This window comes from Aplidium turbinatum, chromosome 2, assembly GCF_918807975.1.
Source record: "Aplidium turbinatum chromosome 2, kaAplTurb1.1, whole genome shotgun sequence".
Classification (NCBI taxonomy): Eukaryota; Metazoa; Chordata; class Ascidiacea; order Aplousobranchia; family Polyclinidae; genus Aplidium; species Aplidium turbinatum.
This window is the reverse complement of record NC_137473.1, coordinates 32,081,512-32,095,782: the sequence shown is the minus strand read 5'-3', so window position 1 is coordinate 32,095,782 and position 14,271 is coordinate 32,081,512. Positions and strand designations below refer to the sequence as shown.

Sequence of the window (14,271 nt, the reverse complement as noted above, 5' to 3'; positions counted from 1 at the left end):
AATTGCCCATTTGCAAATCAGACAGAATGCTCTATCTTTGCATCTAGCCTATCGTATTCTAGCCACCGGAATTCGCTCTCCCGCGAGTTTTGACAGCTTCTCCCTTCAACAGCGATTATCCTGCTCTTCCACCTCTCTGATCGTGCTAACGCCTTTTGGCAGTGGCACACTTTCGTTTCGTTCAGGCGTTTGGTCACTTTCATGCTGGCTGAAATCCTGACTAGACGCAACAAAAAATGACTCAATGGAGGGCTGCAATTTTGAACGCTTTTTCGGTGGCATCATTAAGCTGAATAAAACTGGAATGTCGGGAAAACTTTTACTGCACGACTTTTCGTAATTTTTTCTATGATGTAACAAGCAACTCCTATGTCAGACCAATAAATTCCCACCTCACAGTTTGTCATGCAATGTTACTGCATGAAGTAGATAACAAAGTAGAAATTAAAGCATGAAGTAGCCTAGATGACGCAGTACACTCCAATTGAAATCGGAAAATAATTCAAAATGCAAAATCTTGAGTAGCCTAATTGAAAAAGGTTGCTTTTATTATTGGGAATTGGCAGGGGGTGTAGCTTTCCTCGAATAGAATCATGTAAATTTGCAGAACGTTAAAATTGCTACTTTTCTAAGTGCACTTTTTAAATAAAACTCAAAAAATTTCGAAAATTGCATTTTTTTTAATGAAATTTGAAAATAGATGTTCATTTAGGGGGTGGAGCTATCAATCATCTAGATAATTTTATTTCCAAGTATTTTATAGCTGTCATAATTTATAGCCATATTATGAGCATGTAGCTTGTTTGATGTTACGCGAGTATCATACTTGTGACAAAAACAATCATTTTCTTCGCAATACTGTATTGGTTCACCTCTTGCTTTACGTTGACTTGAAGCGAAAACCAATGATCAAAAAAAAGATTTAAACGTCCGTTCAAATTACATTTATTTGCAGTAAGTAATGTAACCTAAACGGGGTGGCTGCCACCCCGCCACAGCGGTTACGGGGTGGCGTGGCCACCCCGTAAGTCGGCGCCAGTGTGTAATTTATTGCTTTTTTCCACCAATTGGTCAATGCGAGGGATAATTTCGCCAATAACGCATCTAAAATCATGCCTAGGGTCAACAAAACAGTTCCTGCATTTCGATTAGATGGTGATCGAAGCCGAGAACCCCTATTGCATCATAATCGCTTGAATCCACCTCCCCCTAAACCAGCGGTTCTTAAACTGGGGGGCGCGCCCCCCTTGGGGGGCACGAAAGGTACACAAGGGGGGTGCGAGCGATGTCAAACTATGTGACTAAACGCATGTGACTAAGTGGATTTATTGCCAGGATAAAGCAAAAAAGTCCCAATGCCATAGGATCTCACTGCGTGATTCACCGTGAGGCTCTGGCCTCCAGGACTCTACCAGCTGCAATGAAAGATAAGCTTACAGTAATCATACGAGCCGTCAACTTCGTCAAAACCAGTGCTGTCAATACGAGACTGTTTGCCAAGCTGTGCAAGGATAAGGATTCGAACCATGAGACTCTCCTCTTCCATACATCTGTTCGTTGGTTATCGAAAGGTAATATGTTAGCCCGCGTGTATGAAATGAGAGATGAACTGATGCTATGTTTGGAAGCTCATGGGAAGCAAGATCTCCTTCTGCCATTTTCATCAGAGAAGTTTCAGCTGGAGTTGGCATACCTCGTGGACATTTTCAAGGCCCTCAATAACGTAAGTCTGCTCTTGCAGGGCAGAAATACTAACCGGATTAATAGCTATGATTCCATTCGAGCATTTGCGGCAAAGCTGGGGTTGTGACACCGCCGAATACAAATAGGAAATGCAGCTTCATTTCCCAACCTAGATACTGCACTTGACAAAAAGCAACTTGAACTGGAAGGTGAGCTTAAAGCTGAAGTGGAGGCTCACCTTCAGCTTTTGAAACAAGAGTTCGAACGCTATTTCCCAGACTTGGGTGACACCGACCTTCCAGAATGGAAGATGACAAGAGATCCCTTTTGTGTTAACGAGGACATTCTTCCCGACGGTTTGCAAGAGGAATTCTTGGAAATAAAGTGTAACTCCACTGCAAAAGACGATTATGAAGCAATGCCACTAACTGATTTTTGGGTTAAATATTTGCACATATACAAGGGAGTGGGTAGCGTGGCGATACGCACACTTCTTCCGTTTTCGTCCACTTATCTGTGCGAAAGTGGCTTTTCTACACTTTTGAACATAAAAACAAAACATCGAAACAAACTTATTGATTGTGAAGCCGATCTGAGGTGTGCATTATCAGCTACAAAGTCTCGAATTAAACTTTTGGTTTCCGAAAAACAATTACATCCTTCACATTGATGAAAGCTAAATATAAATTCCTGTAGTCATTACACATAAATGTTTGCTAATTTTATAGTTTGGTGGGGCGCAAGTTTGGATGACACGTCAAAGGGGGGCGCGGCTCAAAAAGTTTAAGAACCCCTGCCCTAAACGAAGTAAAGGATACAAAAATGCACATTGCGTGATCTGAAAGTTCTCGCAAATTTTACTATTTTTATCTTAGCTCGTGTTAACTTCAGTGAGTTGCTCGCGTAGGCTACCACATGGAAGACTTTCGCCACTAGTGGAACGCGTACTACAGTGTGAGAACGACTGCTTTAGACTAATGGCTTGCTTTGTTGCGTTGCAATCACACAAACCAAGCAACAAGAGTTCTTTCACCGGTTAAGAACAAAGCTATGTGGAACCAATGGATAAAATAATTACTTGTCATGGGGAAGTAAAATAAAAACATCCATTTTTGAAGAGGCTTGTACTTTTTAGTGTAAGCGCTTGTCGTTTTTCCGTTCGTACTTGTGTTTTCTTGTTGAGAAAACAAAGAACTTCGCATCTTTCGTTAGCATACGTTGTATTAAGGATGCAGTACGTCGGTATGGCGTCGATGGTAAATCAATGAAAACGCTTTTATTATTTGGGTCGAGAAGTTGTAACGTCACTTTGACGTTGGCAAACACATAAAAAATGCTCCATCGACAAAAAGCATCCAACATTTGCTGAAGAACACGTCACACCAATGAAAAAAACACACCAAATGAAAAAAGAAAGCAAGAAACAAGTGACTCAAGGATAAGTTGAGCCACATTAACCTAAAAATGCATCTAAAATAGAAACTAGGCAATAGAATTATCAATAACTGGAAATAACGAAGCCAGGTTGAGAGAAAAACACCAGCGGCATTTGCTTATCAGACTGACTCTCCAACTATAGGCCTGCAGATTAAGTTAGATATTTCATCGGGGCATGAGTAAATCTGTAAAAAAAAACGGCACAAGAGTTGGTAGGATCGAAGCACAATCCACTCCTGGAAATAATACTGGATCCATTACATAATCCATTGCTGGAATGAACTTTTAATAATAAAGTACTGGATGACTTGAAAGTGTATGCTCGCATCAAATGACGCTTGAGGATAAAGCAAATGCCTTTGAAGAATACGGCACTGTATTAACTTTTCATGTAGGCCTACGTAACTTTTCGTAACGTATTAATTAACAACCTGAACTTATTAAGTCACACAATATTTGAGCGATGGGTCTTAATTGAACTGAACCTAATCCAATGCTTGTAAAAGTACTTCAAATTTTATGAGACAAAGAGTGAAAAATACAAACTAAGCAAAACTGTTTGCGTTAAGGTACAGGATAAATCGGCAAAATCAAATAGGCAGTCGTTCTGTTGAGAAATTATCTTATGAGTTCAAAAACTATTTTTCTAACAAGACAATGTCATCCAATTGTTAGTGTTCCCAATCCCAAGTATGACAACTTGCCTGACCAAAACATCACAAACATGCGGATAAACAAAATTAACTTTCATCGTTGTTAAAATGCTACTTTGTGTATCATTTAATAAAAGCATATATCTTATATAAAAACACTCCGCAATATAAAAAAGTATGAGAAAAAGCGACCCATGTTTAAACCAGGATGTATTAAAGATGAATTTCAATTCTAGGTTGCCTTAAGCACTTTTACAAAAATAGACTGTGTAGTGTGTACTGTGTAAGCATGAGTATTATTCCACCAAGTGAAATTGCTCTCCTTACATCTTTACATTGTTGTAACAATGTAAAAAGAAAAATGCTTCGGTTGCATTCATTACTAGTGACATAAAAGGTCAAGGGAGTGATGTGGCATATTGTGGATGATGATTGAGTTAAAGACTGGGTAAATCATGCTGAATGAAGATTTGATTCGGAGCGAAACAGTGCGATCCCTGCATCAGAAAGTGAACTGCCGCGAGAGAAGTCTAGATGAGATTGGATGCCGACTTATTCACATTGTGTTCATCAAATTAAAAATCTGCATATTTGAAACTGTAACAACATGTAATATTCGTTACTCGGCAAATTTCTCAAGAAAAGCGACATGAAAATCGCGGAATAACTTGAATAGAGATTTCATTTTGTCGACAGGAGGGAGAATGGTCATTCTGAAATATAAAAATAGATGTGAATAGTTGTTGATAAAACCACAGTGGTCTGTTTTCAACCAGGCCAGTGACAACTGTTTTAATGAATGGAACGAATTCGAGTCCGGGTAGGTTTGCGCCAGACTTTAAATACATTACAGACAACAACGCATGCGATCTTTCGTAATTGAAGCAGTGGTGAAAAGAAAACAAATCATTAAAGACAATGTTCGAAGTAAGTAGAGAAGAAAACTTACCTGAAGTGATGAGTGCCTGGCCGTTGTCCAAACCCGCTTCCTGGCACGATACAAATCCCTGTATGCTCCAGAAGCTGCTGAGCGTAGAAACTATCAGGAGTTTCGCCTCTTTGCTAAATAAAAGAAAGTTTTGAGCATTGGTTCCCAACTTGGGGTATGCGGCCCACAAGGGGTGCACAAAGTATTAGGGAGCCCTTGGATGCATTATTTAAATAAAATCAAATTGATGAAGTGTAATGTTGCAAAATCTTTTCTCAGGGAACCTTTTATATTTTATAAGCTTCGAGGTTTGCAAGCTTAATCATTTTTCAAAAAGGTCCACGATGCCAAAAACTTGGAAACTAACAATGGAAACAACTTCAGTAACCCACTAATAAAAACACAGGAATACAACATGATCATTATTTGTAATTTAAAGCGTTGGTCAATGATGAAATTAACAAAACAACTTTAGAGAGCGGAAAATTGCTGTTTGGATCAACAACTTATAATCAAACATAAACAAGTAGACAATCAACCAATGATGTATTGTACATTGTGTACAAGTCAATACATAAGTAGCACACAAAGGAAAAGGTATCTTTGAAATTTTGAAAGTGCATGTTCTTCATCTCAAAAAATGAAATTAGTTGGGGGCGTTGAGGCCATGTAGCTTTAACCCTCCTTTAAAACTTTACAAGTAAAAAGCTACAAAAACAAGTAAATGAAATATTTAGGCAGTGCAAGTATGCATAACAGAAGACATCGGTACTAGTTTTAATTAAACAACAATAATTGTCGTACTTCGGGATGGTGTAAACTGAACTATCAAAGTAAAACACCGAAGCACTTTCCAACCACGACCTCCTGGTCTAACGATACAAACTCGTCGATTACAGAACAGTCACCACCTTAGCTTCGTTGATCGCCTTTTGAGGAATTTCTATCCTTGGAAACGAATACATGGCGCCCTGGACTGTGTTGCACGTGATGCCAGGAATGGAGTTAAACATTTCAGCAGTAAGACGAGCTTTCTCTGCCAATGTGCCGAGTACCTCCTTCTTCTCAGCGTCAAACTGGGCAAATGAGGGCTCACCTGGCTTAGGGGGGTTCATCACAGCGTCTAAAGCGGCCTGAAATGTTTATAAACATAAATTTAGAAAACGAGTTTCTATTTTAGAATGCTTGATTAATTCATATGCTTTAAAAAAAATGAAGTTTTTTAATATCAAAAGAAAATGCACAAAAAATTGTATTATTTTCATTCTTCTTCTTTGTGTACCATACCTATTTCGGGTCTGCTACTATTCGGTGAGTCCGATTCGGTGAGAGCCTTTTCGGTGAGAGCCTTTTTCGGAGAGTCCCTATTCGGTGATTTTTTGAATTTTTTTTTGAAAATTATTGAGTACCGTAGCCTAATTATCATTGCCGCTTTTACATCGTTTTAACGTCGCTAAACGTTGAAATAAGACCCTAACCCCTAAGCCCTACCCCCTAACCCTGAAACGGCAATGATAATTAGGCTACGGTAACTGATAATTTAAAAAAAAATCACCGAATAGAGAACTCTCCGAAAAAGGCTCTCACCGAATAGGGAACTCACCAAATCGGACTCACCGAATCGGACTCACCGAAACGGGCCATTCCGGCCTATTTCAGGCTTAGGCGTTGATGCATAGTTTTTTATCAACACAGTTTTTTAAGATAAGTTACAACCGATGCAATAAAATCAAAACCGCAAAGCTGACCTGTCCAGGTACAGGAGGGCAAAGACGACAAGACACGTGCTTTCGAAGCTGCTCCTTGACTTCTGGGTCAAGATTTATGATTTCCATGTAACCACCCCTAAACCCACATTCTCCCATATAGCCTTTTGATATTGAATGAAAAGAGGCTAACTCAACCGTTGAACTGAAATTAAATAGGTAATAGTAGTCTTTTTCTCATAAAACGTAGTTTTCGCTTTGTGCTTAGTAAAAATTTTAGACTGAGCATGTGAAAAAATACCCAGGCAAGAAATTCAATATTTGTAATTTGCATTGACGATCAACTATGTCAATTGCATCTCTTGCCAATAAACTTGATAGGAATATAACCGATGCATTTTCGTACGTCGGTTAAATGCTCTCACCTCTTGACTATGAATTGAAACCGATTTTAACAAACTTGTATCGTTATTACAGAATGCTCACACCACCATCAATGAGTGACCACTGATCACGGAAGTGAATTAACAATCGCGAACCAGAGTTCTGTGATCGATGACAAAGAGAGCCATGATAAGTCACAACACGGTGGGACTGCCACGGTCATTATCCTCCAAATTCGGATCAAATTCAGATTTATACCAATGCAAATTACAAGTCCCACAGTCGGAAAAAACGCCGTGTTACTTTCAAGCAGAATTCAATACAAAATCACTAAAATAGCGTTAAGTTAATGTAAAGGTTGAACAAACACACGACTTATAAAAATGTGCTTAAAAATGACGTTTAGAAGTTGAAACAAAAAATACCAGACCAAGCATCATGTTATGCATCAAATCATGTTAAGTCACCTAAATTCGGAACCAAGCTCATAAAGAACTTTCTTGAAAGAATGAAACGCACAGCCATCAGCGTATACATTGTCTTGGTAAACCTACACAAAAAAGAGAAGTGTAAGCCACTGGGAGTGAATACTTTTGCGCTGGTGGCTTGAGTGGTGGATACTAAAACCTACAACGACATCAAAACTTAGCGCGAGGCACTGAAGAAGACCATTAGAGAGAAGCAGCTGTTTGTGACTATTATGGTGTCGATTGCAAATACTATTTTCACGTTACTTCCTATTGTACTTTCACAGCCGTAAGAAGCACTATATAGTATATAGTATATATAATATGATGGTTAAATGCACATGGAAACGTGACAAATGTGATATACCAAGACATTTTGTTCCCACATCATCACAATTGTAATCGAATAAAATATTTCAGTCGTTTGAAAACCCAACTGACTTTTATCCTTCCATTCATAGCAGACTGCAGACGATACATATTTAAGTAACTAACCTCATATAACCTTGTACACAACGAATGTATTGAGGACAGGTCTGCTGAAATTAGCAACAACCCAAGCTAGAAAAGTTGGCTCTTTTTATACGTCTTTTTTACTCGTCTACAAACGTTAAATAGAAATTAAAATCAATTTTGCTAGTTGAAGCTATTGCTTAAATAAGTACAAAGACTAAATAAACTATTCTGAATGATACTTTCAGTTGCCTTTGTGTATATTAACGTAGTACCTCATCCGCCAAAAGAAACAAATGATTCTTCTTTGCAAATTTAATTACTTCTTCGACATTTTTTCGGCTTAGAACTTGGCCAGTTGGATTTCCAGGATTGATAACACACAAAGCACGAGGACGACATTGTTTCTCAGCTTCATCAAAAGCTCGTTGCAACTCCAACACGTCAAGCCCCCAGTTGTTATCTTCATCAAGGTAGTAAGGTATCTTCGAAGTCCACGCGAAAGGTGTTAGTAAATGGAGACGTGCGATAACTATTTATATATTTTGTCATTCCAATGCTTTATATAAACGCTTAGTGCAAACAAAATATAATTGTGGGAATCTTTATCATTGGACTGAAAAAGCGTCTAAGAACTTATTCTTGGTAGTTTCGCAAACTTGTGGATGATTTGAACTACTGACGCAGGCCCGGTCACCGAGTTTGACACAGTAAAGTTTCCGTTTGTTTTCGAATTGTTGTTTTCTCTGAATTATTTAAAATATTAGTTAACCCCAGTAAGGTCAATTACCTTTAACAAACCAGAAACTTTTCTCAATGCAAACTTAGTGTAAAGCTGGTTTTAAAACATTTTGGTAAATTTCTCAAATCGATATTTTTTCTTATTTGTAGTATCACAATTATTATTTTAATTACAAATAAATAAAACACTACCATCCTGGCATCCAGAGCAGCAAGAGTAGCTGAATACAAAGGATATTGTGGTATTGGAATCATAGCTCCTGTCCTAGCTTTGCCTTCACCGGACGTTAGCAGTTGTAGCATTGCCTAACAGATGCAGTTATTAGAAGATCATCATGCAAATTGTTTTTTTGCACAATATAATTTTTTTCTTAAATATCATGATGTCAAGTTACACATTTTTGTCAATATCACATCTTTTACAAATTGTGTTTTCTTACTCAGATTTTCCTCCGTCCTACTGTCTTCACAAGCGCACACTTACCACTATTCCATCACTTGCTCCCGTGCACAAAAAGATATCATTTGGATCTGCCGAAATTCCTCCATCACGTTGTTCAATATAGTGTGCCACATCATTTCGTATCACTTCGACGCCTTGGCTAGCAGAATATGCACCTATCACAAAACAAATAGGTTCATGTTTCAAAAAAAAAAATAACAAGTTGACTTCTTCAAAGAGTGGCTAGTACACTGTCATTGACAATTTTGATATGACATTTCATTTTCTGACATTTTTGATAACACATATCTCTGGACCAAATGTTACACCAAGTGTGCGTGAAAAGTTTTAACACAGGTTGTTTTTTTATGGAGTGACAAATGTTTTCAATGTTTTAGTTAATCCTGGATTTATTTCTTCAGTCGAGGTTGAATTGGAATGCTACTTAGAAATTTCTAAAACATTAGAAATATTTCTTTGCATTAAAATATTTTTTGTAGGATTTCTTTGTTTGACCTCTATCAAAATCGCAACACAATTATCAAGTAAAACAGCTTCACACGGCCGAAGAAGCGAAACAAAAACTATGTGCTTTGAAACAGGTGCAGAGTTCATCAGTATAATTTGTGAATTGTGATTATTGCTTAGACTTGATTCCAGTAAATGTGTGTGAGTTTCCAAAGCATTTTGTTCATCAGATGAAGTGCAAGTGTTGCATGTTATTACACCAAGCATATCATGTGGCATTAAGTTTTGTGTATTGGATCATTCTGCTGTTCTAATCAAGCATAATGTCTCGTTGTCACAGATAACACAACATTCTAAAAAGTAAAACGGATTTGTGATTACTCGACAATTTTTTCATCATAAATGTATATATACAAAAGACTAGATTGTATAATCAGCAGTTGTTGAATATATGCGCAACGATAATAAATTCATAACAGATAATACAAACATTGGCACACAAGTATACTGTGATTGTTTGTCTGTTTAGTGATATTTCTACTAATGTTCTACTGGCTTAATTTTTACACATAACAGCACAATTTCACACCACAGCAATAGCACCCAAGCTAAAGCCAATCAGGATCAACCACATACCAAGAGATCCTCCTCCACAGTCACTTAAAATTCTTTTTGCTCGATCTTTAGCATCTTGAGGAAAATCGCTTGATTTTAACAAGTCTGGATAAATGCACAATGCCACTACCTGTAACATGATGATGCACTAGAATTAGGGGGGTATGTTAAAATACGAATTTTGATTACAAGCTCTGAGTATCCCCCAAAATTATGCCACTGGAAGTAAAAACACATATTATGAAAAAAATTTTGGATTGCTCCTCCGGGAACTCCCCACTACGGGGGGTTTTATGAGCGATTGTCAAAATACATGGGATTTGATACCTAAAATTTCAACAGGTTGTCATAGAAGGCTGAGACCAGTCTCAAAAGTTTCGTTTTGAAAAGTTAAGATAGGAATGTAACAGTTTCAGAAGTGTCAGGTGTATGGGACAGGTCCATTTTGGTCCAAAACGGCCTATTTGACCTATCGTAAATGTATAAAATTCAAAATTTTACCTTAATAAGTTTGAAACCGAGATAATTTTTTTGTTTAAAACCCTATATTATATAGACATTTGTGACAGATCTGTTACGTTTCAAATTATCGCAATTTATTTTACTGTAAAAGCATTCATAAGTTTTAATTTTGAAGAATTTGATTCTGTGGCATCTGACTATAGTATTATTTCATTTTGGAAACACTGCGGTCTCGCTTCACTGATTTTTTCGAACACAAAGTTCTTTGAGTCAGGTTCATAGCAACAGCAGCTTAGCCTAGATGTTCTCTCGTAAAGTTTTGGATTTTCAGAACACCCAAATGCGTTGGATTTTTTGTTTTATTTGAAAATAAGACTGTTGGAGTAGTTGATAACAAAATATTTCATAAATGATGTTTATATATGCTACAGTCATCCTAAGTTCAAACGTAACAAATCTGTTGACTTCGTCCATCATGCAACTGTTTTTTTGACCTCAAAACTTTTGTTTTGTTAGATTTGTAATCAATAAAGTTTTATTTTCATAGGTGCAAAATGAAATGAATACATGATCTTTTTATGGAAAAAATCGGTATACAAGACCAGTTGGTGGAAAAAGAAAAGATGAATGTTTTGATATTCTGGAGTCTGACACGAATATTGTTCCAGTAGTGGACCCTTCTACCTTTGTTGATGTGCCAGATGACAGCTTTAGTGATTCAGGTAAGTTTTATACAAATAAACACTATCAGTGAACACGTATAATGACTGACCTTCCATATAACCAAGCATTAACTCAGCTTTAGTGGACTTTGTCACAAAAGAAACTTGCTGCAAAAACTGCAAAAAAATCCATTCCATGTTATAATGATAACCAGAGGCCCATACGACGACGACAACTAAAAATATACATCATACCTCTCTACTATCAAACTGATGTGTTCGATTATATACTCTGATGGTAAAAAGGACTCTCCACCATGCTCTCTTGAGCCACATTGCGTTTTGTATTTGTTTGAGAATGTCTCACTTATTTCTCAGTCCCACAATAGGTAATGTTTGTACAATGCATAATTGCATATGTATGTCAAATTCATAAATGGAAAATAATAGTGATTCTTGTCATTTACTTTTATACTGCTTTGTAGTATTTTTCCTGACTCTTTTACAACTTGTTATTTTTAGATGAAGGCATAATGGAATCCATCAATCCACCAAGGACAACCAAACCACCCTGTTCAATTTGGAGCTGTGTAAGAAAAAGTCCTTCCATGAGAAACACCCCTTCGATGACCACTGTGCGTGAATAAGCTGACCCACATTTCATCACCAGCCAATTACTTCAAACTGTTGTATGATGAAGCTATTGTGCAGCAGTCCTATTTGTATTTGGTCCAGTTAGACCCTTCCAAACGTCTCGGAAAAACAGCTAAGAAGTTTGCATAGAAAGGGGATTATGCAAAATGTCTGGCTGGACAAGCTGCCTATACTTTTGTCAGAAGTGTGAAGAACACCTTTGCATAGACAAAACGAAACACTGTTTTGAAATTTCACAAAAAATGAACAATTTTGTGCTGTTTAAGTGAAAATAAACTAGTTGCTTGTTACTGTTTATTGTGTGCTTTTGTTGCTAGAGCGCCTGACGTTACAGATCTGCTACGTTTCAAAATTCTGTAGGTAGTGCGAATGTGCCTGACGTAACAGATTTGCTACGTTTGAAAAAAAATTAAAGTACTCGAAAAAAAAAAATTTTAAAATACATGTTTTAACTGGACTAAAATGTTTTCAAAAAATAGAAAAAAATTTTTTTTTAACTAAACGATAAATTTGTCCATATAGGGTTAAAACGTTATGATTCGAATTAGTACTTTCAAATAAATCATATGCATGTCTAGTTGTAGAAAATTGATTGATTATATATATGACATCGTTATGTTTAAAATCAGGGACGTTTTGGGTAATGTCATAAAAATTCAAATATAGGCATACAGCCAGTCATTATAAAGCATTTTCATAATATATACTGATAAAATAATAAGAACAGGATGTTATGTAATATTAAATGATGGTTTGTTTGTGCATTCGCAGTTTGTGTATTATTTCGTTGTTTTGGATATGGACAGCTTTGTCTGGCGCAAATAAATAACAATAATAGTTATGTTTCAAAGGTCCAATGTTATGGAAGTATTGTGTAGTGTAGTTCCAGATATCAAATTAAGTGTTTTTTTATCTTTTCATTAAGAGCTTCATTCAATAGTTAAACTGTTTCATTTGAAACACAGCATTTGATTCGGGCAGCTCTGACATACGACACAGTCGACACATCCAAGCTATTATGAATGATCTGATAAGTATCAGTAACAAGAAGTTCAGAATTTTGAGGGGAAATCCATATTTCTCCATCTCTACTGTTGCCAACCTTCTTGAAGTATTTAAGTAGTAAGGCATCATCATTCACAACTTCAACAATGTTCGCAAGGTACCAGTGTTACTCGCTTCCTTCAATCCAGATGGCAGCCACGAACTCACCAACTTGATAGGCTGGTGCTTAGGGGTGTTCAATTTCGATTTCGATCAAGGTGATATTCGAAATTCGTTTTTTGTATCGGACATATTCGAAATTATAGCCGCCCTTTCGGCAGAACGCGGTTGAAAGTAACGCGAGTGGCGCGAAATCTGTCTTGTCACATTTTGCAAGCGAAAAAAGACTTCGACGCATGCGCATCGTCGATCACGTGACTATCACACGCTCTCGCGGGTCCAACGGCCAGTCCTGCACCAGGGATGCCAGGTTGGCATTTTTAATGCCAAGTTTCACAAATTTCTTTCAAGAATGAAGATAGCTAGGTTGTGCAATAGCAGAAAGTGTAAGCTGAGCTTTGTCGCAGTTTTATCCATTTTTTACCGAATCCATAGGCGCTTAAGCCGTGGGGGCAGGGCCGTAGCCAAACCGCAGAGCAAGGGGGGGTCAACTTTTTTTTAGGGGGGGCCGAAAAAATTTAAATAGGCAAAATCATTATAATTGTAGCTGTTGCTCGAGAATGTTGAAATTTTGCCAAGGGGGGGTGAAATTTTTTTTCAGGGGGGGCGAGGCCCCCCACGGCTGGCTACATATTTCTGTGTGGGGGCAACTTTTTATGCTGTATTGATACATAAAACAATAGATGAACTAGCGATCGGCAGCAGGAAAACACTTTTTGAATGCAAACCGCAACAGCTTCGCGATAAATAATCACTAGAACGAGTTGCGATGCTACAATCCAACAACAGACAACAAAATCTGTCATTTTTACATTGATTTAATGTCTGCAGACGTTGAATCAATGCAAAAATGACTGATTTTGCTGCCTGGGACATAGCAAAAATCTAACATTTTGTGTCGATTCAATGTCATCAGACGTTGAATACACCCAAAAACAACATAATTTGCTACGTAGACGGAGTGTGCATTTAGCTTTATGCGCTTGAAAACATACTCGATGCCGCTTTCGAGTCGAAACCTCTGCAGTGAAATGTCGCGGCAGTGAATCGCTCGGTGTGAAAATGAACATGAAGTGTTTGGGATCCCAGCGACCTCGGCTTCAGTGGAGCGATCGTTTTCAAAAGCTGGCCTGACCGAAGCTGAGATCCCGACTGATGGGTGACCATGTCGCTTGTGTTCTTAAAGGGGTATTAAAGGAAAAACCTGACTTGGCGATTTTCCACGTTCTTTGTGTTTAACATGCTACCATAAAACGATTTTCAATAAAATTTTGCCCCATTGCGGTCTGACCACCATTGTGCGCGTGCTTTTGTCAGAGCTTTCAAAACGAGATTGGCCTGAGCAACGAAGC

At 37.6% G+C, this 14,271-nt stretch overlaps 1 protein-coding gene across 2 annotated transcripts in view; it reads right to left on the bottom strand.

The window, feature by feature from the left end:
- Window positions 1-2,892: 2,892 nt before the first annotated feature.
- The window catches only part of LOC145787918 (alanine aminotransferase 2-like), a 30,260-nt gene continuing 18,881 nt past the window's right edge, over window positions 2,893-14,271 (bottom strand). For both annotated transcript variants that reach the window (XM_082599758.1, XM_082599764.1), the window contains 9 exons: window positions 9,999-10,107; window positions 8,937-9,070; window positions 8,645-8,758; window positions 7,987-8,196; window positions 7,259-7,341; window positions 6,450-6,612; window positions 5,613-5,834; window positions 4,723-4,835; window positions 2,893-4,486 (listed from right to left, as the gene is read on the bottom strand). In XM_082599758.1, the coding sequence (XP_082455884.1) occupies window positions 4,393-4,486; window positions 4,723-4,835; window positions 5,613-5,834; window positions 6,450-6,612; window positions 7,259-7,341; window positions 7,987-8,196; window positions 8,645-8,758; window positions 8,937-9,070; window positions 9,999-10,107 (1,242 nt within the window). In that variant the 3' untranslated portion in view covers window positions 2,893-4,392. The remainder of the gene's footprint in view (window positions 4,487-4,722; window positions 4,836-5,612; window positions 5,835-6,449; window positions 6,613-7,258; window positions 7,342-7,986; window positions 8,197-8,644; window positions 8,759-8,936; window positions 9,071-9,998; window positions 10,108-14,271) is intronic.